General features: G+C 43.3%; 1 protein-coding gene across 4 annotated transcripts in view; it reads right to left on the bottom strand.

Moving 5' to 3' along the window:
• Nucleotides 1–27,779, bottom strand: part of LOC120991971 (zinc finger protein OZF-like) — a 576,950-nt gene that overhangs the window by 490,836 nt on the left and 58,335 nt on the right. Inside the window, exons 2-4 of one of the 4 annotated variants that reach the window (XM_040420730.1) lie at nucleotides 14,186–14,277; nucleotides 13,929–14,049; nucleotides 6,948–8,802 (exon numbers count right to left, since the gene is read on the bottom strand). The exons of 1 other annotated variant lie outside the window; for it this stretch is intronic. In XM_040420730.1, the coding sequence (XP_040276664.1) occupies nucleotides 7,412–8,802; nucleotides 13,929–14,049; nucleotides 14,186–14,277 (1,604 nt within the window). In that variant the 3' untranslated portion in view covers nucleotides 6,948–7,411. Of the gene's footprint in view, nucleotides 1–6,947; nucleotides 8,803–9,576; nucleotides 9,584–13,928; nucleotides 14,050–14,185; nucleotides 14,278–27,779 lie in introns of those variants that run through there. 2 more of the 4 variants (XM_040420732.1, XM_040420731.1) reach the window with 2 other exon arrangements.

The raw sequence follows: 27,779 nt of genomic DNA on the forward strand, positions 1-27,779 counted from the left end.
TTCATTTCAGTAATGCAACTTAAAAGGAGAAACTAATTGTAAAGGATCTCCTAGCACCCCGACCGGGTACCTCCGTTGATAAATGCTCCCAGTGCCTCCCGAGGACTCCAAGTTCAAAGTTCATTCATTTCAGTAATGCAAATTAAAAGGAGAAACTAATTGTAAAGGATCTCCTAGCACCCCGACCGGGTACCTCCGTTGATAAATGCTCCCAGTGCCTCCCGAGGACTCCAAGCACTCCACTCGACACCGATACCACCACAGGAACCAGGAACAGCTCTTACAAGAGCTAGGAGTAATAGCCAGGGGAGTATACAAGTATAGCAATCCCCACACACATGAGACGAGGCTCTATGTTGAGTGTAAAACAGGAACTCTTTATTGAGGGCTACCCGCCCGTATTTATGCAGGTCCCCATCTGGTGTACACGCCCCTAGGGGACCAGAAGGAAGACTGTGACACAGGACAGATACGTAGCACTCAGGATACACAGACACAACACATCCCCACAATGCATCATGGTTTCCTCCTCTCTGCCCTGGAGACACCCGAGGAGCAATTCAATTATCTCTCAGGACAAAGGGAAATCGCCAATACACATGTGGAGACAACAGGACAGAAATCACCACCCAAACACACAATATCACCCCCCCCACAGCAAACACAAACATTTAACATATTCCCAGATAGCTCAAGTCTGAGTGCATATCATTAGGTGAATGGCACTCAGACAACATGAATACAATAAAATTAGCTATCTGGGTACCCTCACATAACATACAATACAATTACACAGACAGATGGTTCTGTCACACACCTCAAAACCCCACATGTCCCCATATGGCTTGGATCTGAGCGCTCAGATGCCACAAACACAGTCAAATCGCCATGGGGTTTAAGTTTTGCATGGGCTGATGAGAGGGCCCATAATCCTGGGGCAAGAGGCTGGTAACCAGGCCCCTCCAAAACCCAGTGGCGAGGTTATTTTCGCCACACTAATATATGAAATAGACTCATTATGTCAGTATGGGCTCTGCATCTCCACTGCAGGGTGGCAGACCGCTGTCTACACATTGCAGCACTATGGGTCCCAGTACTGGCTTACCTTATAGGAGACGCAGGTGCCCGCCAGCATACCGCCGCATCCGTCCTCTTTGCCAGGTGTCATCTGGTGTGCTATAGCATGCGCGCGCGCACCTCTCCCTTTCTTATAGGAGTAGGCAGCTGGTTCCTGATTACCATCCCCACCCGGAGGCGGGACTATTTGTATTTAAGGCAGCTTCACTCATCATGAAGTGCCCAAGCGTGGTTGTTGTACCTCTTGACTCCCGCTGAAGCATTCCTCTGTGTCTGTTTATTGGATTTCCTGGATTCTGACCTCTGCTTCGTTTGACCACGCATCTGCCTGCTGTCTGTTTATTGGATCACCTGGATTATAGACCTCTGCACTGCCTGACTACTCATCTGCCCATCTCCTCCTGTAAGTCTGCCTGGATCCAGATCTTGCACTGCCTATGAGACTGCTTATATCTGCACTGCCTGACTACTCATCTGCCCATCTCCTCCTGTAAGTCTGCCTGGATCCAGACCCTGCGCTGCCTATGAGACTGCTTATATCTGCATGCTATATTGCTCTGAACTTTGTGTTGCCTGTATCTGTCAAGTGACTTTTGAATATTGTCTGCCAGTAAAGACCATCTGTTCCTTTATTCTGCCTTTGTTGGACTCTGTTCACACTACTGCAGGTAGCTGCATTCAAGGTAACCAGTGCAGACACCAGGGTCCTGTCTCTGAGAGTCAGCAGTCAGCAATATTGGACTAATTCCCAGTCCTCTATCAGCTGACACAGAGGATCCACATCCTCTGGTCATAACAGTACGCTTGGGCCATGGATCCCGCTGGCTCTAAACCAGGAATGTCTGAAGTACTACATGAACTTGAACAACAGCGTACCACCCAGAAACAGGTGATTAATTACTTGCAGCATGTAGCTGCTCGCCTGGACTCCCTTTCTACAGCACAGTCTGCACAGGCTCCTACTGCTTCTGCTGTCCCTGTTGCGGCTGCAGCACAGCCAAGCGTTTCCGGACCACGATTATCTGCTCCGCCCCGTTACAGCGGCAACCCGAAAGTCTGTCGTGGGTTTCTTAACCAGTGTACAATTCACTTTGAACTGCTTCCTCATCACTTTCAATCAGACCGCGCTAAAGTGGCGTTTATTATCTCTCATCTCGAGGGTGAGGCTCTGGCCTGGGCGAATCCAATATGGGAGAGATCTGGTCCTATCACCAATAATGTGGCACTATTTATGGACTCTTTTAAGAGGGTGTTTGAGGAGCCAGGTCGAGCTTCTTCTGCGGCCTCCTCTCTGCTGCACGTCCGTCAAGGAAGTTGGTCGGTGGGCCAATATGCGATTCAGTTCCGCACCTTAGCGTCTGAAGTTTCGTGGAATGAGGAGGCTTTGGTGGCGGCCTTTTGGGAAGGTTTGTCTGGACGTATTAAGGATGAACTTGCAGGTCGTGATGTGCCTACCTCCCTTGAGGCTCTGATCTCTCTGGCTATTAAAATCGACATACGGTTTTCGGAGCGAGCTCGGGAGGCCCGTCGAGAAAAAAGACTTCCACAACAACTGTTTAAGTCTAATACGTCTCAACCTCCATTACGCACCTCCTTTTCGGATCCTGAACCCATGCAGGTGAATTCCACTCGGCTCTCGGATGAGGAACGTCGTCTTCGCATGTCTTCTGGACTCTGCCTCTACTGTGGTGGTCCGGGTCACCGTGTCCAAAACTGTCCCCAGAAGTCGGGAAACTCCAATGCTTAGGGTCTTTGGGAGAGGCGGCCCTAGGCGAAAACTGTTCCACTCTCCAAATTCCTGTGACTCTGGTTCTTGGGGGCATCAAGGTCTCCATATCTGCTTCCTTAGATTCCGGGTCTGAGGGGAACTTCATACACCAAGCTATGGTGAGTCAATACCACATTCCTGTACGCCTGCTTAAAAATCCCCTGCTGGTGACTGCCGTCAGTGGACAAGTACTGACGGATCCAGTCCGGTTCATCACTGAGCCGTTGGAACTGCAGGTAGGGTGGTTACATGTTGAAAAGATTTCTCTATATGTGCTCCCTGAACTGTCCCATTCTCTTTTGCTGGGGTTGCCCTGGCTTAGGATGCACAATCCAGTAATCGAGTGGAGCTCTGGAGAGGTTCTTCAATGGGGTCAGCTGTGCCAAGGCAAGTGCTTATGTTCTATTCAACGAAGGGTCTCTATATCCCTCCCTAAAAACCTGGAGGCCTTGCCGGTGGTCTATCATTCCTTTGCGGATGTGTTAGATAAAAAAGAGGCTGAGACACTACCTCCCCATCGCCCCTATGACTGCCCAATTGATTTACTACCTGGGACTTCTCCTCCTCGGGGTCGTGTTTATCCTCTGTCTCCTGCTGAATCGCAGGCAACGGCAGATTACATTAAGGAGAACCTTGAGAGGGGTTTCATCAGGAAGTCTTCCTCACCTGCAGGGGCAGGATTCTTTTTTGTGAAAAAGAAAGATGGGTCTCTTCGCCCCTGCATAGACTACCGTGGTCTGAATAAGATCACCATCAAGAATAAATACCCTTTACCGTTAATTTCTGAATTATTTGATAGACTCCGTGGGGCTCGGATCTTCTCTAAGCTGGACTTGCGGGGGGCATATAATTTAATACGGATCCGTGAGGGTGACGAATGGAAGACAGCTTTTAATACCAGGGATGGCCACTATGAATACCTCGTGATGCCCTTCGGGCTCAGTAATGCCCCTGCTGTCTTCCAGGAGTTTGTCAATGACATTTTTCGAGATCTCCTCTATTCTTGTGTTGTTGTCTATTTGGATGATATTCTTATTTTTTCCAGTGACATCAGAACTCATCGCAGGCATGTGCAGGTGGTCTTACAACGCTTACGAGAGAATCGTCTGTACGCTAAATTAGAAAAGTGTGTCTTTGAAAAGTCGTCCCTGCCCTTCCTGGGGTACATCATCTCAGATCATGGTCTCAAAATGGATCCTGGAAAGGTGGCAGCAGTGCTCGACTGGCCCCGTCCCTCCGGCCTGAAGGCAATACAAAGGTTCTTGGGTTTTGCCAATTATTATCGTCAATTCATCCGTAATTTTTCTACCCTGACAGCTCCTATTTCTGGTCTGACCAAGAAGGGTGCCAATCCCAAACAATGGTCCCCTGAAGCAGAGACGGCATTTTCCTCCCTCAAGCAAGCCTTTTCTTCAGCTCCAGTCCTTAGACGCCCAGAGCCCAACAAACAGTTCTTCTTGGAGGTGGACGCATCCTCCGTGGGAGCCGGGGCGGTCCTGTCACAGAAGAATGCCTCAGGTCGTATGTCTCCTTGTGGTTTTTTTTCTAAGTCATTTTCTACTGCCGAAAAAAACTATTCTATTGGGGACAGGGAACTCCTAGCAATTAAGTTGGCTCTAGAGGAATGGAGATATCTTCTAGAAGGTTCTAGCCTACCGGCCATAATTTACACCGATCATAAGAACCTCACCTATTTGCAGACAGCTCAACGACTTAATCCCCGTCAGGCCCGTTGGTCTCTCTTCTTTGCCCGATTTAATTTTCAATTGCATTTTCGGTCCGCTGACAAAAATATCAAAGCGGACGCTCTCTCGAGGTCCTTTGAAACCACAGATTCAGAAGACGAACCCCAGTTCATCATTGAACCAACTAAAGTAGTCCCAGTGGCTCCAGTTAACCTGTCCAAGGTTCCCCCAGGTAAGATCTTTGTTCCAGAATCTAAACGAAGGAAGGTTTTATGGTAGGGGCATTCATCCAAGATTGCTGGCCATCCAGGTCAACGGGGGACCTTGAATCTCATCTCCAGACATTACTGGTGGCCATCCATAACCGCGGATATTGTAGACTTTGTGGCTTCCTGTACCTTGTGTGCTCAGAATAAGTCTCCCAGACTGAAAACTGCAGGTTTATTATTGCCTCTTCCGGTGCCTGAGGTCCCCTGGCAGCATATTGGTATGGACTTCATAACTGATTTGCCTGTCTCAGAGGGCTGTACAGTCATTTGGGTTGTCGTTGACCGTTTTTCTAAGATGTCGCACTTTATTCCGCTTCCAGGTCTGCCATCTGCTCCTCGTCTGGCTGAGCTATTCATTTTACATATCTTCCGCCTTCATGGATTTCCCCTCCATATCGTCTCGGATAGAGGAGTACAATTCACCTCCCGGTTTTGGAGATCTTTATGTAAGTCTCTGAATGTCTCTTTGGACTTTTCTTCTGCCTATCATCCACAGTCTAACGGCCAGGTGGAACGCATGAACCAAATATTGGTCAGTTTCCTGCGACATTTCACCAATGCCCATCAGGATGACTGGGTGAAGCTTCTTCCCTGGGCGGAATTTGCTCATAATAGAGTCAACCAAGCCACAGGTAAATCTCCATTTTTTGTGGTCTATGGACGACATCCAAGTGTTCCTCTTCCCGTGCGGCCTTCTTCTGGAGTTCCTGCGGCAGATTCCTGTGTGGAGCAGCTGTCTCAGGTCTGGTCTGACACTAAAGTATCGCTTCGGAGAGCAGCGGACCAGATGAAAAGGTCTGCGGATAAGAGGCGCAGACCTCCTCCTCAGTTTGCCATTGGAGACAAGGTATGGCTTTCTTCTAAGAATATCCGTCTCAGACTTCCCTCCTACAAACTGGCTCCGCGATTCTTGGGACCTTTTTCTGTGATCAAGAAAATTAATCCTGTTGCCTACAAGCTCAAACTACCTGCTACCTTGCGGATTCCCAACTCATTTCATGTTTCGTTACTTAAGCCAGCTGTCTTTAACAGGTTTTGCAAAGGCACTTCACAGAACCCTCCTCCTGTCACTATGGATGATGAGTTTGAAGTTAAGGACATTCTAGACAGGAGGATTGTCAGAGGTAAGACCTTCTATTTGGTGGACTGGAAGGGCTACGGGCCTGAAGAAAGGTCATGGGAATCTGCAGAGAATATTCATGCCCCTCTGTTGCTGAAGAAATTCCTCTCCAGGTCAGCCATGTGGAGGAGGGGGCGTAAGAGGGGGTTACTGTCAGTATGGGATCTGCATCTCCACTGCAGGGTGGCAGACCGCTGTCTACACATTGCAGCACTATGGGTCCCAGTACTGGCTTACCTTATAGGAGACGCAGGTGCCCGCCAGCATACCGCCGCATCCGTCCTCTTTGCCAGGTGTCATCTGGTGTGCTATAGCATGCGCGCGCGCACCTCTCCCTTTCTTATAGGAGTAGGCAGCTGGTTCCTGATTACCATCCCCACCCGGAGGCGGGACTATTTGTATTTAAGGCAGCTTCACTCATCATGAAGTGCCCAAGCGTGGTTGTTGTACCTCTTGACTCCCACTGAAGCATTCCTCTGTGTCTGTTTATTGGATTTCCTGGATTCTGACCTCTGCTTCGTTTGACCACGCATCTGCCTGCTGTCTGTTTATTGGATCACCTGGATTATAGACCTCTGCACTGCCTGACTACTCATCTGCCCATCTCCTCCTGTAAGTCTGCCTGGATCCAGATCTTGCACTGCCTATGAGACTGCTTATATCTGCACTGCCTGACTACTCATCTGCCCATCTCCTCCTGTAAGTCTGCCTGGATCCAGACCCTGCGCTGCCTATGAGACTGCTTATATCTGCATGCTATATTGCTCTGAACTTTGTGTTGCCTGTATCTGTCAAGTGACTTTTGAATATTGTCTGCCAGTAAAGACCATCTGTTCCTTTATTCTGCCTTTGTTGGACTCTGTTCACACTACTGCAGGTAGCTGCATTCAAGGTAACCAGTGCAGACACCAGGGTCCTGTCTCTGAGAGTCAGCAGTCAGCAATATTGGACTAATTCCCAGTCCTCTATCAGCTGACACAGAGGATCCACATCCTCTGGTCGTAACACATTACATGCAACGCGAGATATTTCAAGCCTTTATTTGTTATAATTTGGATGATTATTGCTTACAGCTTATGAAAACCCCAAACTCACAATCTCAGGTACCCTTTGCTCAGGGGGTATGGATTAATTAACTGACTAGATAGAGTATGATACTGAGTCTAGAATATTGAACCTTTTCACAATATTCAAATTTTAAGTTGCATTAATGCATCTCCTTTTAAGTTGCATTACTGAAATAAATGAACTTATGCACGATATTCTAATTTTTCGAGTTTAACCTGTACATACAATAAAAATTACAGACCTCTCTATTCTTTGTAGGTGGGAAAACTTGCAAAATCACCATTGTATCAAATACTTATTTTCTCCGCGATATGGTCTTACGGTATTTCCCAGATTCTAAACAAGTATACGGTCTCTTCTGTATGTTATTCCCTTTAACTTTCATAATCAGATTTCCTTTTAGACATTTCCCAGACATAGGGTATCAAAATAGTGTCTCTCCTGTGTGACTTCTCTGATGATTCCTTAGTTTGACTTTGGAATTAAAACACTTCTCACATTCTGAACATAAAAACGGCTTCTCTCCTGTGTGAATTCTTTGATGGTCCCTAAGTTTGGCTTTTGTAATAAAACATTTTCCACATTCTGAACATGAATGTGGTTTTTCTCCTGTGTGAATTCTCTGATGATCCTTAAGTCCAGCTTTAGTGATAAAACATTTCCCACATTCTGAACATGAATGTGGTTTTTCTCCTGTGTGAATTCTCTCATGTTTAACAAGACTTGATTTATCTATAAAGCACTTTTTGCATTGTGAACAAGCATATGGTTTCTCTCCTGTGTGAATTCGCTCATGTTTAACAAGATTGGATCTTTGCGCAAAACATTTCCCACACAATGAACATGGATACGGCTTCACTCCTTTGTGACTTCTCTCATGTGTTCGAAGATTTGATTTATTAATAAAGGTTTTTCCACAGAGTGAACAAGAAAATGGCTTCTCTCCTGTGTGAGTTCTCTGATGAATTCCAAGTCTGTTTTTAGTAATAAAACATTTCCCACATTCTAGACATGAATACGGCTTCTCTCCTGTGTGAGTTCTCTTGTGTTTAACAAACGTTGATTTATCTGTAAAACATCTCCCACATTCTGAACATGAATATGGCTTTTCTCCTGTGTGAATTCTCTGATGTTTAACAAGATCCGAGTGATTTGTAAAACATCTCCCACATTCTGCACATGAATACGGCTTCTCTCCCGTATGAATTCTTTCATGTTTAACAAGATTTGATTTATATGTAAAACATTTTCCACATGTTGAACATGAATACGGCTTCTCCCCTGTGTGACTTCTCTGATGTTTAACAAGACTAGATTGTTCTGTAAAGCACTTTCCACATTCTGAACATAGATATGGTTTCTCTCCTGTGTGAGTTCTCTGATGTTTAATGAGATCTGATTGATGTGTAAAACATTTCCCACATTCCGAACATGGACACAGCTTTACCCCTGTGTGACTTCTCTCATGTCTACCAAGACTTGATTTATCCGTAAAGGACTTCTCACATAGTGAACATGAAAATGGCTTCTCTCCTATTTGAATTTTTCTGTGTGTAGAAAGATCTGAGCTTTTTATGAACTCTTTACCACACTGGTACCTTTTACCCCCTTTCTGACCTGTACTTTGGGTAACAATATGTAATTGGTCAGGAGAAGGTTCCTCGTGATTAGAAGGATTATATGACAGATCTGTACTGTGAAGTCCTGGATGTATGTTAAGGGTAATGAGATTTTCTCCTGAAGAGCACTGCATGATATCTTCATCTTCTACTTTATGATTTAGCAATAACAAGAAGTTTTCCTCAGAAGGATTTTCTGTTAGGATTAAAAACAGATTTCATGATTTTTATTCAACTAAAAAGCAGACAAATGTATACTATGCCCCTGAGGCTGAAGAAAGAACATGTGCATTTTGAAGTAGTTTGATGAGCTGTCTTTTGATCCAAAGCCAGGTGTGGATCCAGCAGTAAGGGGAACTTTGAGCTATTCCTAACAAATCCATTCCTGGATTTGGCTATAGGAAAAACAACTACAATCTGCTACAAAAACTACGTGTGTGATCCCAGCCTTATAACCAGGGCTGTGGAGGAAGAGTCGAGGCTAGTTTTGGTGGAGTTGCAGTGTGAAAAAAGTCAGTCAGAACTTTGGCTTACTGACTCCACAGCCATGCTTATAATGCTTTATATAACACTTTAAAATTTAGCAAAAAACAAACTCCAGGATTGTGGTCTACACTGAGCCACCACATCACTTTAATACATCGAATTAGCTAGCTGTGTCAAGAAATTTATCCTCTAAACTCACAGACATGACAACGTGGTCTGTAAGGTCTAATGGCCACACAGTCACCAGATCTCAGCTTTATAGACATCTGTAGGATACAGTGGAATAGACAGAGTGAGGTCATCAATCAGAACCTGTAATAAAGGTCCCCAGCACCTTGTTGGGTTCATTACACTAAGAATTCAGAATGTTCTAAGGGGAACCATGGTTGTATCAAGAATTAAGAAGGTGGACCCAACAAAGTGTCCTCTGAGTGCAGGGAATCATCACTGGGACTTCTGTGCATGTGCAATAATCACATGTGACATCAGAGCTTCCTGATAATCATGGATCTAAAGACTGGAGTGCACCAAAAGGAAGCCAAAAAACACCACAAATAAACATGTTTAACCCCTTAACAGCTAGTTAAAGACCCTTATAGGAGACCTCCCAGAAGACATGTTCCAGGAGAGCTGTATAGTGTGCACTAGATGTAATCCACATTGAGTGCAGTTGCTTTTATAGTCTAAAGTTGGCCATGTTAAAGGGACCTGCTCAGCATTGATTGTGGTACTTAACTCCTTCTCAACCTCCACCATATATGTACTGCATTAGTCGGTTATTTAAACATGGAGCCCGCTCAGAAGCTGAGTGCGCGCCATAGCCGCCAGATTTCTGCTGTTTTAAACGGCAAAGACCCAGAGCTAATATCTGTGATCTACACATTACCATACAAAAAATAACCCTCACATAGCTCTGTAGGCGTAACTACAAAAACGTTACAGGGGTCAGAATATGGCAATGAAAAGAAAAAAATATAGTTTTCTTCAAAGTTTTTATTTAGTTTTCCATGTTAAAACACAAGAAAAAAAAAAGTGCTATCACTGGAGAATGAACTGGAAAATGAGGGAAACAGGTCAGTTCTACTGCATAGGGAACGCTATAAAAACAGCACCCATAAAACTATATAAATATGGTATTGCTGTAATCGTACTAACCCCAAGAATGAAGAGAACAGGTCAGTTTTATCTCCTAGGGAATGTCGTAAAAAACAAAACCCATAAACAATATAAATGTGGTATCACTGTAACCGTACTGACCCCAAGAATGAAGAGAACAGGTCAGTTTTATCTAATAGGGAACACTGTAAACACAACCCATAAACTATATAAATGTGGTATCACTGTAATCGTACTGACCCGGAGAATGAAGGGAACAGGTTAGTTTTATCTCATAGGAAACACTGTAAAAACAAAACCCATAAAACTATATAAATGTGGTATCTCTGTAATCGTACTGACCCGGAGAATGAAGAGAACAGGTCGGTTTTATCTCATAGAGAACACTGTAAAAACAAAACCCATAAAACTATATAAATGTGGTATCACTGTAATCGTACTGACCCGGAGAATGAAGAGAACAGGTTAGTTTAATCTCATAGGAAACACTGTAAAAACAAAACCCATAAAACTATATAAATGTGGTATCACTGTAATCGTACTGACCCGGAGAATGAAGGGAACAGGTTAGTTTTATCTCATAGAGAACGCTGTAAAAACAAAACCCATAAAACTATATAAATGTGGTATCTCTGTAATCGTACTGACCCGGAGAATGAAGGGAACAGGTTAGTTTTATCTCATAGAGAACGCTGTAAAAACAAAACCCATAAAATTATATAAATGTGGTATCACTGTAATCGTACTGACCCGGAGAATGAAGGGAACAGGTTAGTTTTATCTCATAGAGAACGCTGTAAAAACGAAACCCATAAAATTATATAAATGTGGTATCTCTGTAATCGTACTGACCCGGAGAATGAAGGGAACAGGTTAGTTTTATCTCATAGGAAATACTGTAAAAACAAAACCTATAAAACTATATAAATGTGGTATCACTGTAATCGTACTGACCCGGAGAATGAAGGGAACAGGTTAGTTTTATCTCATAGGAAACACTGTAAAAACAAAACTCATAAAACTTTATAAATGTGGTATCACTGTAACCGTACTGACCCGGAGAATGAAGGGAACAGGTCAGTTTTATCTCATAGGGAATGCTGTAAAAACAAAACCCATAAAACTGGATAAATGTGGTATCACTGTAATCGTACTGACTGGAGAATGAAGAGAACAGGTCAGTTTTATCTCATAGGGAACGCTGTAAAAACAAAACCCATAAAACTGACAGAATTGCCAATTCCACCCCATTTGGAATTTTTTTCCAGCTTCCCAATACATCATATGCAATATTGAATGGTGCCGAATCTGACTCGTCACCTGACACAGCGTCTTGTGTGTGGACATAAAATCGGATTATCTACTCATTCCTGATATGAGAGCCTCAATGTCAGTCTGTTGGGAAGTAATATAGAATCTGACCCCTTAGGAAGCCACTTCTTTTTGGTGATACATGCAGGGCTCTTTTCCACGCCCCTCCAACTATCCTTCTGTTACCAAATTTTAATTGCACTAATTGCTTTCACATTCATTATAACTGGTATGATTAAGGCATTTGTAGTCTTTATTCATTTTTGTGGGGTTCTCACTTCGGCATGTGTTTCATTTTAGGAAAACTTTGCATATTGTTGCATGTGTGTCAGGAAAGGTAGTTATCATAGGGTCACTTTGTATATAGCTTATGTATATTTTTGTTTTTAGTCAGTATGGAGCCTTTGTATGGTTTGGAATAACGCATGTTTGTTTCTACACTCATTGTCATAAAACTACTACACCCAGATGTCAGAGTGCCGTGAGTATGTAAATGATTAAAGGTATGGGCTGATTTGACACAGGTTTTTGCTACAAGAGAGAGTAAAAGTGCTTCCCCTGCTGCCCTACAAAAAGGCTCTCAGAGGCTACTTTTGGGTAGAGATCGTTAGACATCCCTCTACAATGCACTCAAAGACATTGCCCAGTTCACAGACTGTGAGAGCGGGTGCATCATTGGACTAAGAGGAGCAGGTTGATTGTCTCGATGAATTGTCCACCATCTAGGCCATTCTGGTCTCACTGTTAGGAGATGTTGGGAGCAGCACTTATGTGAGACCAAACACACACAGAGAACAGGCTCTGGGCGGCTCAGACAGGCCACCTGTACAGAGGAACTTTTGTTTTAATGACAAACACAAGAAGCTCTCAGAGTTTCGTTGTGCACCATCCAGACACAGGTGGCCCCTTCATTACAAAACCTTGGTCTCACATTGCCCATTATGTGTCCTGCCTTTCAAGTGTACGGTTTTCCCCAATAACCTTCTCCTTTCCTCTAATATTCTAATCATTTCCATGGACCATCATTATATTCACACAGAGAAAGCTTCATCCCAACAACTACTTCTTGGTGCGTAATTTTTTGTCACTGAGGGTATATATTATAGGCGCTATGTGTCTTCCATTCTTTTGTTTTTGACTGGGTTTGTTACTTTTGAGTTTGGTAGCTGGAGCACCTTTTTCATGTTAGAGGCGCCCAACATTTTGATCTGTGTACTTTTCTAACGGACCAGAGTATAAGCATTTCTGTGGGAGTGCTCCTGAATTTTCTCAGTTACCACCCATCAGTGCAGCTGGAGAAACTAAAAACTGAAATGAAACCTAGTATGAAGCCAAGTCAATGATAGGATTAACAGAAGAACTTGGAGAGGATTTCTAGGTCCGGTCACAGCTCCCTCCGCTCCTGCACATAACACGGGGGTCACTGCCCGGAGTGCTACTTTGTCAAGGTAAGGACACAGCCTAGTTTGGTACATAAGGCATTTCAATTCATTTTATTTTATTATTTTAATTTAAAATCAGAACTTTTTTATTTTTCCATCGATCTAGGGTCTGTTTTATGTAGGGCAAGAAGTATTTTTAATGGCACCATTTTAGAGTATATTTTTTTGGGTGGCGGAGGACAATGTGAAAAAACAAGGCAATTCCACCATTGTTTTTAGGGTTTAGTTTTTACAGTGTTTTTTACCTTATTCTGTGGGTCAGTACGACTATGGAGATGACAAATCTTTTTTATTTTTTACTGCTAAAAAAAAAAAAGATTGCTTTGTGTCTCCCTATTCTGACACCCATAAAGTTTTTATTTTTTTGCTGAGGGAGCTGTGGGGTGAGCTAGTTTTTATTGATTACAAAAAAAATGAGAAACCTGGATAGACATGAGTTAATAAATTTCTACTAGTCCTCAGCTGTAGTTCCTGGGAGAACATGGACAGGCGAGCTTCTGTAAGCTGTTCACATGCTGTGGTGCGAGGCCTGTTAGATTGGTGGGGCCTTTTTGTAATTTTAGTAGTTTTTATTGATACTATTCTGGAATATGGCGAGGTGACCGAAAAAAAAACTCCAAAATGCTGGCATTGTTTTTTTTTGTTTTCTTTCTTTATGACGTTCATGTGGGTTCAATGATGGGATATTGATTGGGTCCTTATGGACTTACAAATTATGTGTATCTGGTTTTTATACATTTTTAAAAACTATATTAAACTTTTTTTTTCCCACTTTTTATCCCCCTTAGTGAGACTTGAGCTCGTGATCTCTTGCACTATACACTGTAGTACTCCTGTATTATGGCACAGAGTGTTAATCTGTGATGTAATAGTAATTCACAGAATGGAAAATGTATAATGTATCTTTAAGTTGGAGCCTCATCATAAGAAACTTCTGAAGTCACTTTCTCCATTCATTACTCCATACCTGTGGTGACATCTCCTGGAATGTCCTCCTCCACCTCACTCTTACACGGGGGATCGCCCATCATCCGCTCTTCTTCATCCTCCACTTTAATATCAGTCACATCTTCCCCCTGATTTGTCATCTGTAACAATTCAGCACAATACAGCAGACAGGTGGGAAATCTAACAGATCCACAGAAGAGACCCCCACAATCTATGACCCCTCTATGACTGCAGGACCCCCCTATATAGATGTGTATAGGGCTCAGCTCCATCTACCTGAGGGTTCTCCGGGACCTTCTCCTCTGAACAGTCCTGGGAAAACAGAGGACGGGGACATCTCTCGGGGGGATTTCTCCTCCTGGATCCATCTGTGGAGACACAAGCAGACAGTGACTGAACACATGGCCTCCTGTAGATCTGTCTATAGATCAGACCCTTCTCTCAGCTCCTTCACTTCTAGGTTTAGTGATCAATGTTCTGCTCCTCACCACCTGTGCCGAGGTCCCAGAGCCTTGTCGGCTGCAGGCCTAGAGTGGCCTATGAGAGTAAATGGAGTTGGATGGTAAGGACTGTTTCCCGCTCTGCCATACAGTTATAGCGAGCACCAACATGACTGGTACAACACCTCAGCCAGACACTGTAATGCACTATGGTTTATAAAACTAAGTGCTGGCGTATTGCCGGACTTTTCTGTTGTGAAAAGACCTGACATTTCTCTATTCCACCACCAGGTGGCACTGATGCTACTGTTCTGAGTTCTGTTGTAGTTAATGGCAGCCATACAGTACACACAGCCCTATAGGACATAGTCTGTGATCCCTCCTTTGTCTTGGTTATGTACGTTTGTTTTACTGCACATCTGGGCTTTTTCTTTTCTGTAGCGTTGGTTAAAGTGTTCATATAAGTTAAATGTGTATTGTTGACCAACAGCTGGACAAGCAGGAAGTGTCTCCGACTACCACTGCACTGTATTCATCAGGTAGTTCCAGAAGCGAAGTGGCCATCTTGGATGACATAAGAAGAGCCTGGGGATTGGCAGATGTGCAGCTGAAAAGAAGGTCACAAGGTCAGTGCTCCATTTGTTCCCCTATTAACGTGATCTTTCTTTTCCTGGAATTGGAGGATCGCTTTAACATAGCAATGTGCCACCAATGTCCTAGATGGGAAAACCTCTGGCTTGCTTTGCCATTTTCAAAGTTTCATAGAAATGAATAGAGATTAGGCTGCACACACGCCTTCAATTTGTGGCTGTTCTGGAGATAGGGGCAGGTCCAAGAGGTGAGACCCACACCTGACACTGGTGGTGATATGCCATCAATGTCCTAAATGGGAATACCCATTTTCCTCTATTGGTCCTACTACTGATAATTTATTTTACTGAATTCCGTTGAGCAGTTAACCTGCCGAGGGATCTGTCTAGCAAAATGCCATGTCGTGATACAGTCTAACAATATTACTGTAATTATGTCATCAATTGTTCCCTTCTATGAGTTTATTGAAAGGGATCAATTGCAAAATACACTTGTAGACTTCCTCAGATGGAAACATCTAGATTTAAGGTGCTAAAGCCTAGAGGTCCTTCAGGAACACAGATTTGGTACATGCCTTCACTCCATTTCTGCTTATTCCAAGGATTTTACAAAGGAAGATTACAGCGGGTACCGGAAGTCCAGTGAAGACAGCCTGGGAGCCACAGATTCCGAACAGAAGAGCTGGAAGCAGGTAAGTAGAACTCTCTTCACAAGCCCACTGAGGGCCAGCAACTATTATTTTTTAGTTCTGCTATGCTGCGTGTTGTATTGGTACTCCACTGACATTAGATGTTGTCACAATGTGACATTGAAATCTTCATGTCATGGGATACATGTCGATGTGTAGTCCTATTCTCTACAGTGATGGCATTGTTCAAATTGGCAGATCAGGCTCAAACCATGCAATGGGGATACATTATCCAAAAATAGTTTAGCCAGACTATCTTCTTGGGGATCATCTGTTCAACAGGGTGAAATCCATACATGAAGACAAGGGTTATGTCTTTCCTGTTTCGTGGTAAACCTCCTTCATTCTACAGCAATACAAGATTTTCTCTCAGAAGAATCTGATTTGTTCATCAAAAAAAAAGAAAAAAGAAATAGTTAACATCTTGCAAGTGGTTCGAATGTTCCATGGTTCAGAAGAAAACAATAAACCCAATTACCAAAAATGATGAATTTGATGCCAGGTCATGCCATTTTTTGGGCAGTCTGGAAAGACTGTACTACAAATTTTTGGGTTCTCAATATAATCAGTTCTGGTAATCTCAGAGAGAAATCCTCATGGGTCTGCCCTTCTAGAGGAGTAACTGTTAAAGGCACATCTGAGATCGGTCCTCTTCACTTTCAGAAGTAAGGTTTTTACTTCCATGTGTTCGCTGTTCCAAAACCAGACAAGTCTCATCACAGACCTCAGAGACCAGAACATATGTCTTCTAAAGAAAAAAAATTCACATGGAGACTATCAGATCAGTTGTTGCAAGTGCTTTCAAAAGAAAATGGGGTTGACGCTCTATAGTAACAATTCCAAACTGGAGAAGTTGTGCTTCCTGTTTGGAAATGACTACCTCCTTACTCTGGATGACTTCTCCCTGGCATAGAACTGGAGTTTAACGTACATGTCCTCTTTCTCCTATAGTCTAGAGTTTCCTCAGGAAGATCAGAAAGGACAAAGTAAACAAAATCGTGATCATTCTCTTCTGGCCCCAAAGGGCTTTGTTTCCTGATTTTTTGCATCTTTAGGGGAACCTTCCCTACTCCTGCAGACCTTCTATAAATAAGGTCCATCAGAACATTTGGAAGTGCAGTCGACTCTTCCTGATTTCTGCAAGCGGAGATCAAATCTAATACCCAGGTGTCCACGCTCTTCAGCGGCTTAAAACATTAGCACTCCTGCTCTTGTCTGCAACTTGGCTTTCGTTTAAAGAACTGCAGGCCTTCTAATCTAAGGAACCCTATTCAAAAATCCTGACAGATCTCATTTGTTCAAAAAATGTTCCCTCCTTCTTGCCTAAAGATTCTTCAGAAAAGAACATCAAGCAGGAGGTAATCTTACCAGTTTATTTCTTTTGTGTACTCCTGCTCATACCACCAGGAATACTGCAGCATTTTGGGCTGGGTTAGTGGTCTTCAGCAACAACTTTCACAATGTTATGGAAGCGGATATGGATCCGTTGTGCCTACAGAACTGATTTGGCCTGGAACTACTCCTACGGGCATCATCCTGGCAGGCAAAGGCCGGTATATCGGAAGGCAAAACTAGACAAGACAACCAGAACCCCAAGGTGGCCATTCATTGACACGGGAAGTGCAAGCTGTGCATACGAGAGAGTGGAACAGGGCTACTCCTGTGGACGTGCCCCCCGTTAAGGAGCAGCAGGTGGCTGGCTGGCACAAACCACCAAAGAAGCAGCACACTGTGGGAGGTTAGACGGCAGTGGCCATGGATCTCCAGCATATAACACATGAAGCATTACAGGCTGGATATAGCTTAGGGACGAACAGCCTGGTGTTTTTAATAAGTTGTGAATTTTTTCTTCACATCACTTCTTCTGCTTCTGAAGCTCCTGGATGCTGCTGAAGATGATAAGGAAGAACACAATTCAATCACCTGACATTTTACTTTCCTCAAGTCTGAGGTAGCATTATCTTTAAATTCTTTAAGCATCATTTTCTGCTCATTTAGTTCACACTCATGTTAGTTGGGAGACACCGGCCCACATTTACTAATTCTAAAAGTAAGACAGTGTAAACTCTGGCATTTTTTTCTTTTAGATGACATTTTTGTTTTGGGAAAGGTGCAAATTATGTTGAACGCAATAACTGTGCTAGCATTTGTGATTTTTTTTTTTACTGTTCCTGATATTTTTCAAAAGTGCTGTGAATGCTGGTTGAGTGTGGCTCTTCACTTTTAGGGTCCATTCACATGTCCGCATTACGGGTCCGCATCCGTTCCACAGTTTTCAATGGGGCCGATAAAGATGCGGACAGCACACTGTGTGCTGTCCGCATCCGCACTTCCGTTGAGCGGAAGTGTTTTATTTTTATCTGCAGCCGCGGACAAGAAAAGGCATTTCTGTTATTGTGACGCAAAATGCAGAATGCACATGGCCGGTGTCCGTGTTGCGGACATGTGAATGGACCCTTACAATAATTTCTGCCAGAAACCGGCATAAATGATAGTTTAGACCTATGTCAGCTTTATGCACAGTACACTTCGTATATGTGCCCCACAGTATTCAACTCTACCAGACACTGGCTGATAAATCTGGCACAACTATAGACTAAGTTTACACAACCTATTTGTTGACTAAACCATTAGATGCTGCAACGAGCAGCCAATCGTTTCCTTCCCGACAATCGGCTGCTCGTGGAGGTGAAGCTCTGCAGTTATATGCAGCGATCACCTCCACAATATGGGGAGAAGTGATGACGACTGCTGCTATCACTCGTCCCCATGACAAAATCTATGCTCCTGGGCAGCAGAGTACTGTTTAGACAGCGTGATCTGCTGCCCGGCAATGATGATTGAGGTGTCCGAACCGCAGACCATGTAACCTAATGAACCATGATAAAACAACTGTAAAGTAAAACACCAATGTCGATTTACTTATAATCCATCATTCTCCCCTCAAAACTAACTCTGACTGCAGTAATGTAAAAACATGAGGAAGCACCATGTAAACTTTTTATTTTGACCTTCATTTGAACACTGTATAAAATAGAATTGAGTGAAAAAAGTCAAACACACACTAGTATATGTAAACCAAAATGAGGAATAGATCTAAAACATGGAAGATATGCACATCTTCCCATTGTGTGTGTCCATTTATGTTTCACTGTAGTCTGAAAACCTGTTGCATAATGATTTTTTTATCGTCTAGCACACGCCCAATGTGTGTTTTATGCTCTTTTGATATAGTAGATATCAATAGTGGTGAAAGCTACCTGTAGGTCTCATAAAGCGTTCCTGTTCACTTTTCTCAACGTCTTGCATTCTGTGGTCATGATGATCACGCTGACACATTAGCCTGGGCCAATTTCCTAACCCTCCACTCCCTACACTGTTTTCTGGATGGTGGTATGATTGACATCCAATTGTTTGGGCATATTTGCTTTTTAGATTCATAGTCATTCATAACTTTACTGTAAATCTCAGAGCGTAAATCAAACCCTATGTCTGAGTTTTAAATAAGACACGTTGTATCTGGAACCTCTCTAGGGCTGGAATCATACATGCAGTTTAGGTGGAAGATTTTGTAGCAATTTTTGAGCCAAAGCCAGAAATGGGAAATATAAACGTAGGACTTATATTTCTCCTTCCAGCTTCTGGATTGACTTAAAGGGTACCAAAACCTATGAAAAAAATAAATAAAACAGAAAGTGTCAGCAGTGCTGCTCTGAGTTTTCTGCATCTTCTACTTTCATTGGACTGTCCTGCTGTCGAGAGCGTGGAGTTTGGATCCCATGCATGTTCTATGGATCCATATTACACATTCTCAGACAGTTGAGCAGAGCTGATGAAATTCGAAAGGCGCACAGCGCCCAGAGTAGCACTTTTATCCAGTTGTGTTTATTTTTTAACAAAAAACTGTGTGAAAAACTGCATGTGTGTCTCCAGCCTAAGGATAAACTCACACACAGCAAATTTATTACAAAAATGTCGGCGACTGCCCCATTTATGTGACTGAGGCGTGAAGAATCCATGTGCATGCTGCAGAAATAACTCCACTAACATGTATAAAATAAATTGCAGTTCTAGTCATTTCTAAAACAAATCTGCTACGTGTGAATACACCCTACTGATGTTCTAATCATTTGTGCCAAATTTACAGCACCTGGTTCTTCAGTCATCTTAGGTCTTTTAGGTAGGGAGAAATATATTCTTCTTTTTTCACAGGAGGAAATTTCACAGGCATGTCATTTTATCTTTTCGGAAATTCAAAAGTCAGGTTTTTAGTGTTTTTGTTTAGTTCGATCACATTTATCCTTTTTGGAAGATCCAATATTGATATGTCCACATATCCACGCAGTGTGGATGGAGGTATGAATACGGTGATAAGAAGCAAGGTTGATGGGGGACAATATATCTTCATCTTCTCATATTCCAAAAAAGATTTTTTTTTTTTCTCTGTGTGAACTTTCAAGATTTGATTTCCTTGTAGACTTTTCCCACATATATTACATCAGTATGGATTCTCTGATGATTCCTAAGTTTGACTTTTGAAGTAAAACATTTAACACATTCTGGACATGAAAATGGTTTCTCCCCTGCGTGAATTCTCTGATGATCTTTAAGATTGGCTTTAGAAATAAAACATTTCCCACATTCTGCACATGAATATGGCTTCTCTCCTGTGTGAATTCTCTGATGTTCTGTAAGTTTGGATTTAGTAATAAAACCTTTCCCACATTCTGAACATGAATATGGTTTCTCTCCTGTGTGAATTCTCTCATGTTTAATGAGACTTGATTTATCTATAAAGCACTTTCTGCATTGTGAACAAACATACGGCTTCTCTCCTGTGTGAATTCTCTCATGCTTAATCAGATTTGATTTTTGTGCAAAACTTTTTCCACATAGTGAACATGAATACGGCTTCACTCCTTTGTGACTTCTCTCATGTGTAAGAAGATTTGATTTATTAATAAAACACTTCCCACATAGTGAACATGAAAACGGCTTCTCTCCTGTGTGACTTCTTTGATGACCCCTAAGCCTTGCATTAGTAATAAAACTTTTCCCACATTCTGAACATGAATATGGCTTCTCTCCTGTGTGACTTCTCTGGTGTTTAACAAAGCTTGATTTATCAGTAAAACATTTCCCACATTCTGTACATGAATACGGCTTCTCTCCCGTGTGAATCCTCCGATGCTTAACCAGATCTGATTGACATGTAAAACATTTCCCACATTCTGAACATGAATACGGTTTCTCTCCTGTGTGAATTCTGTGATGTTTAACAAGGCTGGATTTATCTGTAAAGCACTTTTTACATTCTGAACATGAAAATGGCTTCTCTCCTGTGTGAGTTCTCCGATGTTTAACAAGATCTGATTGATGCGTAAAACACTTCCTACATTCTGAACATGAATATAGTTTTATCCCTGTGTGACTTTTCTCATGTCTAACAAGACTTGATTTTCCTTTAAAGCATTTTCCACATAATGAACATGAAAATGGCTTCTCTCCTGAGTGACTTCTCTCATGTCTAACGAGACTTGATTTATCTGCAAATGACTTCCCACAGAGGAAACATGGAAATGGCTTTATCCCTGAGTGACTTCTCTCGTGTCTAACAAAACTTGATTTATCTGTAAAGCATTTTCCACATTCTAAACAGGAGAATGGCTTCTCTACTGTGTGAATTCTTGTGTGTGTAGAAAGACTTGAGCAAGCTATGAAATCTTTAACGCACTGAAATCTTTCACCCCCTTTCTGAAATGTAGTTGTGGTAACAATCTGTGATTGGTCAAGAGAAGGTTTCTCATGATTAGGAGGATTATAGGATAGATCTGTACTGTGGAGTCCTGGATGTACGTTAAGGGTAATGAAGTCTTCTCCTGAAGATAGGTGAATGATATCTTCATAATTTAGTGGTAACATGATGTTTCCCTCAGAGGGATTTTCTGTTAGAAAAAGTCACAAAATTCATTTTTAATCCTAACTACAAAGCAGACACATTTATAAAATTCCCCTGAGACTGAAGAAAACACATGCAGTTTTTGATGTAGTTAGAGGTGTGTTATTCTTAGCCAAACACAAAAGTGGATCCAGCAGGAAAGAGGAATAACAGCCATTCTTGTGAATCCACTCATGGCTTTTGACAAAAACTGAAAAACTGCACAAAAACTGCCATACAAACCACATGTCCAACCATATACAATGCTTTCTAGAAGACTTTAAAATGTATCAAAGAAACTCCAGGGTTCTGGTGTACACTGGGACACCACCTCACTAATACAGCAACTCAAAGCGGTTGTGCCAATATAGAAACATATCTTCTAAACTCACGGACATGACCATGTAATCTGTAAGGCCTAATGGCCGCACAATCACCAGATGTCAGGTTTATAGACATCTGTAGGTTGTAGTGAAATAGACAGAGTGAGGTCATCAATCAGAACCTGTAATAAAGGTCTCCAGCACCTTGTTGGGTCCATTACACTAAGTATTCAGGATCTTCTAAGGGAAATGATGGTCCTATCAAGAATTAAAAAGGTGGACCTAATGAAGTGTCCTCTGATTAAGATGTACCTCACTACAGGCCATGCACACAGGTTTTAAACAAAACAATTGGAAAAAAATTAATATTAGGTAGGATGGGATGCGTTTTCATTGGTACCATATTGAGCTTCATACAACCGTGGTCTGCATATTTTTTGGTAAAGATCTGGTATGAACAAGATAAGGAAAGTGTAAAATGTAAGCTTTATTGATGCAGGTATGTGTATGTTGCCATAATCTGGACACTCAGACTAGGCCCTGAGGGGTGATTACATGAGTAAGCACTCACCTACACACTACTTTTCTGGGGGAAAAAATATCTCATCCACCCATGTGATAGACACCAAGTATGCTCTCTGCTTGATGGGGAGATGAAAGGATGATGGAAGCCAGAGATAGGCTATTTGCCAAAGGACAAGGGAGGTGCAAATGAAGAGCAATAGTGGATTTTTTCTGTGGATTCCCTTTGTCAGGTAAGTAGGAGAATCTTACATGAACTCTCACATATAAAAGAAAAAGACTGCAAAACAGTCCCTGGGAGGCAATCAGAGCAGGAGCTGCCCCATGGAGCCCGGAGCTACGTGCAAGATAAGAACCCTTTGTTATACATAAAAACACTTGCAACTAATATACTAAAAGCCTATCTATAGCAAAAATGAATTGAATGTAAAGATACATACACTGCTGCAGTACATCAATATCCACATTTAGGGTATGGTATACCTCGTTGGTAGGTTGCCATAAACAAAAGGGCAGCAAAATATATTGCATGTGATGTAGGTTACAACTCCTACAAAAAGTTACCAACTGGTACACCACGCATCAAATAATACAACTATGTGGCATATAATTAATAGGCCCTCATTTTTTATATTGGCGAGGTGATGAAGGTTACAGCAACGTTACTAAGTGAAGGCGCGGGGCTGTGACTCTCGAAGGCAATCAGACCAGATATGTGAGCTAGACAGCGATATGAGCGGAGAAACGCTGGATGACATAGTAACCCACCTCTAAACAATAGAGAATAGAAAAAAAGACCAAGAGTATGTCTCAGCATATACGATAATACATAAACAATATATACATAATCACTAGAGGCAGACCGCTCCGCAATGTAATGATAATAAATATATACGTCAATAATACAAGTGGAGGAAGTCAATATACTTCTCCTCAAAGCAGAACCCCAACGGATCAGAGCAGTATTCTCTACAGTTTACCATTTGTCTGTGATACACAAGAGCCTTACAGACCCCCAGGGAAGCCCACTGTGTCTGTGATCTCCTCAGGCACATGCCATTTGTTGCACTGCGTAGATTTACTACTACAGAAAGATGTATTAGTCCTCAAATCCTACCTCCGGGACTCTGCTTCACTGATATCCCCTCTCCGGGAAACAGTTTCGGGAGGACTCCTACCTGTGGTTCACATTATACGTTGCAGCTCTTTACTCAGATATGTGCTGTACTGTTATGGCAGCGCTTCGTACCAGCCGCTGCTGTGCTATTTGGGGCTGGCAAAGGCACAGCATCACTCGCTCTGCTACTGAATATGTTATTGCGGTGGTCTGGACCCGCTGGCCTTCCTCTGCCAACAGCCAGTAGGCCTGGTCACTGGAATCCCATGGCTGTTCCCCTGCTTCAGGCTGCACACGTGGACGCCCTAATCATTACAAGACATTGGCAGGCAAATCTGAGGTTCTTAAGGCACTTTCCCTTCCAGGAGGGTGGACGATCAACAGCAAGTCCCTGCATAAGGTGTGCTGTCCAGTTTCCCTATGTACTGACCTCTGCCTGATTCCAGACTCTTCGCTGCTTCACTTCTCTCTGATTACCAAATTGAACCTTTTCTGCCTGCACTGACCTGTTTTATGGATTTGCACAAAATCTGCCTCGCCTGATCTCGGCCTGTTACCGATTGTGGATTCTTCCTATTCCCTTGGTGCCCCACACCGGTTCTCTGAACCATGTGGGTCAGTTGTCAACCACATGTGGCAGGTGGTAGAAGTCTGATGGCTCCTCTGTAGCAAAGTCTAGATCCTTGTATAGAAGTTAAAGGGTAAATACTAGGGAACTTCTAGGATAGCTCTCTTAGGTTTAGTCCTAAGTCAAACTGCTTGGCTGACACAGCAGTTCCACATCCACTCCCAGCAGACTAAGTCTGTCTATCTTCGAGAAATATCAGATTTAGGGTACAGTTAGAATCTTGTTTCTTCTCTACAGATACCCAATTCATTTCACGTCTCTCTCCTCGAGCCAGTCATTTTCAATCGTTATTCCAGAGGGTCGACTCCTGCTGCTTCTCCGGTCAGCTCTGAAGATGTGTACGAGGTGAAGGACATCGTGGGCATGGCGATGATTACAGGAAATACGTTTTTCTTGATTGACTGAAAAGGTTTTGGCTCTGAGGAGAAGTCATGGGAGCCTGCAGAAAACATTAATACCCCAGATCTGCTTAAGAGATTTCTAAGACTGTCTGGATCCAAGAAGAGAAGGTGTAAGGAGGGAGGTACCATTATGGCGGTGCTCCATATCTGCTGCCACACCGCAATCCAGAGCGCACACAGAAGCCATATAACTCCCCCTGCTGCTGTAAATGTTTATTCAGTGGTCTAGACCCACTAGACTCCCTCTGCCAATCCGCAGCGGGCCTGGCTGCTACATTCCCATGGCTGTTCCCCTGCTGCAGGCCACTCCCTGCATTTGCTGGGCAGGTTTTTAAAGGCTGTCCATAGGATGCGCACATTCTAATCTTCACCAGCCAATGGCTGACAAACCTGAGGTACTCAAGGCACCATGTCCTATGGGAGGTTGATCTAGCTTGCTAGTCCCTGCATAAAGTGTTTTTCCATTTGTCTGCCCCCTTACTGACCTCTGCCTGATTCCTGACTCTGAACCTCCAATGCCTGACCTGAACTAATTACAGTATTGGCCCTTTGCTGCCTGCCCTGACTTCAGATTCACATTAACTCTGTCTGTCCTGACCTCAGTCTTTTACTGACTACAAGGTTTGCCTGTTCCCATGGTGCCCCACACCGCTGTCTCTGACCCCTGTGGGTTAAAGGAGTTAAAGGGTAAATACCAGGGGACTGCCAAGATAATGTCCTTAGGTTTAGCCCAAAGTCAAACTGGTTGGCTGACACAGTGGTTCCATTGATGGATACAAATATCTTACTAAAGACACCAGCATGCCCCAGACCCAGTGTGTCTTGCTAGTATAAAATTCATTCCACTGCACAATGTGTTCTCCTTTGAGGGTCAAGTACCCTCACTGACAAAAAATAATGCTCGCAGATAAAAATGTCAGATTGCTGCAAAACCCAGCATGCAGTTATGTCTCAGGCAGATATGTAAATGATTACAGGTGTTACGTTCTGAGTAGACACTGGGTCTCAACAGCTTCCTCCGCTGCCCTACAGAAAGGCTCTCAAAGGCTACTCTTCTTAAGAAACCTTTAACTGCTAGACATTCCTTTGCATAAGACACACTTAAAGACATTTTGTCCAGTTGACAGACTTTGAGAGAGGGTACATCATTGGAAAAAGAAAAGCAGGATGGTTGTTTCAATGAACTGCCGGCCATCTAGGCTGTTCTAGCTGATAGTATGTATTGGGAGGCTGGAAAGAGTGATTACACAAATCGAACGTGCTCCGGTTGGCTAGGACAGACCACCAGTAGAGAGGACCATTAATGGAATAATATTGTCTTTAGAGATGAATACAAGTTCTCTTTTGGATCCCATGACAGTTGGCTTCAAATATGAAGGCCTGATGGGCAGTTCTTCCATCCTCTTTTTGCTATGAAGCGATACACTGACCCAATGTGATACAAGGGACACTTACAGCTCAGTAATATGTGCAGGACATCTTGTGGACATATGTGTTCCTCTCATGGCAGGGCTTTCAACTACTGGTGACCCCTAGTAGTAATACGAGGACACTAACATATCAGTGATATGTACACACAACAAGGGTTTCCAAGGAATGTCTTTGCCGAATTGCAACACTTCCTTAGCCTGCCCAGTAGCCTTTTTTTAATCACCAACCTAGCACTTATCGGATTAACTGGGATGCCAGCATCAGCAACCTATCAGCGTGCATGATCTATAGGCCCAGCTGTAACATCTGTGGGAAATTGTGTTGCAAGATACCATACAGAACTTGTACGCCTCCATGCCCAACTGTATCTCATCCTGTATCCAGGCTAGAGGCCGTATCTCATCCTGTATCCAGGCTAGAGGCCGTATCTCATCCTGTATCCAGGCTAGAGGCCGTATCTCATCCTGTATCCAGGCTAGAGGCCGTATCTCATCCTGTATCCAGGCTAGAGGCCGTATCTCATCCTGTATCCAGGCTAGAGGCCGTATCTCATCCTGTATCCAGGCTAGAGGCCGTATCTCATCCTGTATCCAGGCTAGAGGCCGTATCTCATCCTGTATCCAGGCTAGAGGCCGTATCTCATCCTGTATCCAGGCTAGAGGCCGTATCTCATCCTGTATCCATGCTAGAGGCCGTATCTCATCCTGTATCCATGCTAGAGGCCGTATCTCATCCTGTATCCAGGCTAGAGGCCGTATCTCATCTTGTATCCAGACTAGAGGCCGTATCTCATCTTGTATCCAGGCTAGAGGCCGTATCTCATCTTGTATCCAGGCTAGAGGCCGTATCTCATCTTGTATCCAGACTAGAGGCCGTATCTCATCTTGTATCCAGACTAGAGGCCGTATCTCATCTTGTATCCAGGCTAGAGGCCGTATCTCATCTTGTATCCAGGCTAGAGGCCGTATCTCATCTTGTATCCAGGCTAGAGGCCGTATCTCATCTTGTATCCAGGCTAGAGGCCGTATCTCATCTTGTATCCAGGCTAGAGGCCGTATCTCATCTTGTATCCAGGCTAGAGGCCGTATCTCATCTTGTATCCAGGCTAGAGGCCGTATCTCATCTTGCATCCAGGCTATAGGCCGTATCTCATCTTGTATCCAGGCTAGAGGCCGTATCTCATCTTGCATCCAGGCTGGAGGCCATATCTCATCTTGTATCCAGGCTAGAAGCCGTATCTCATCTTGTATCCAGACTAGAGGCCGTATCTCATCTTGTATCCAGGGAAGAGTCGACCCAACAAGGTCCTAGAGCCTCCCCTCAGTTGTACATTTTCCCCAATAATCTTTTCCTTCAGAGACGTGACATGTATGGATCTATAAGGTAAAGACCTTGGTACCACGATGGTTAAATGAGAGAGTAGAGCTTAACCTGTGATGTGTGGAGGGGACCTGGGAAATGAAGCATGTATTTCCCTGGAATTAATAATGGTGCCCGGAGAGGCGGCAGGTCACCTCCAGGAGCTAGGACAGGAAGTCCCAGCACTCGTCCAGTATAAAGATCTATGAGACAATCCATCCCTAATCATCTGTATACTGGGAACTGCTTAGTGAGGGACGGGGTCAGGTAGTTTTATATGGGAACAATAAAGGATTGATTTTATGGACTTGTGGCTCATCGGACGCTGGAGACTCCCTTAAAGACTTCCCAGGAATTGCACCTTTTTTTTTTACATACTTTTACACATTTTTTTGCTGGTGTTCTGCTGGTGTCGCTCCTATCAATCTATGA

Source organism: Bufo bufo, chromosome 2 (genome assembly GCF_905171765.1).
Source record: "Bufo bufo chromosome 2, aBufBuf1.1, whole genome shotgun sequence".
Taxonomy (NCBI): domain Eukaryota; kingdom Metazoa; phylum Chordata; class Amphibia; order Anura; family Bufonidae; genus Bufo; species Bufo bufo.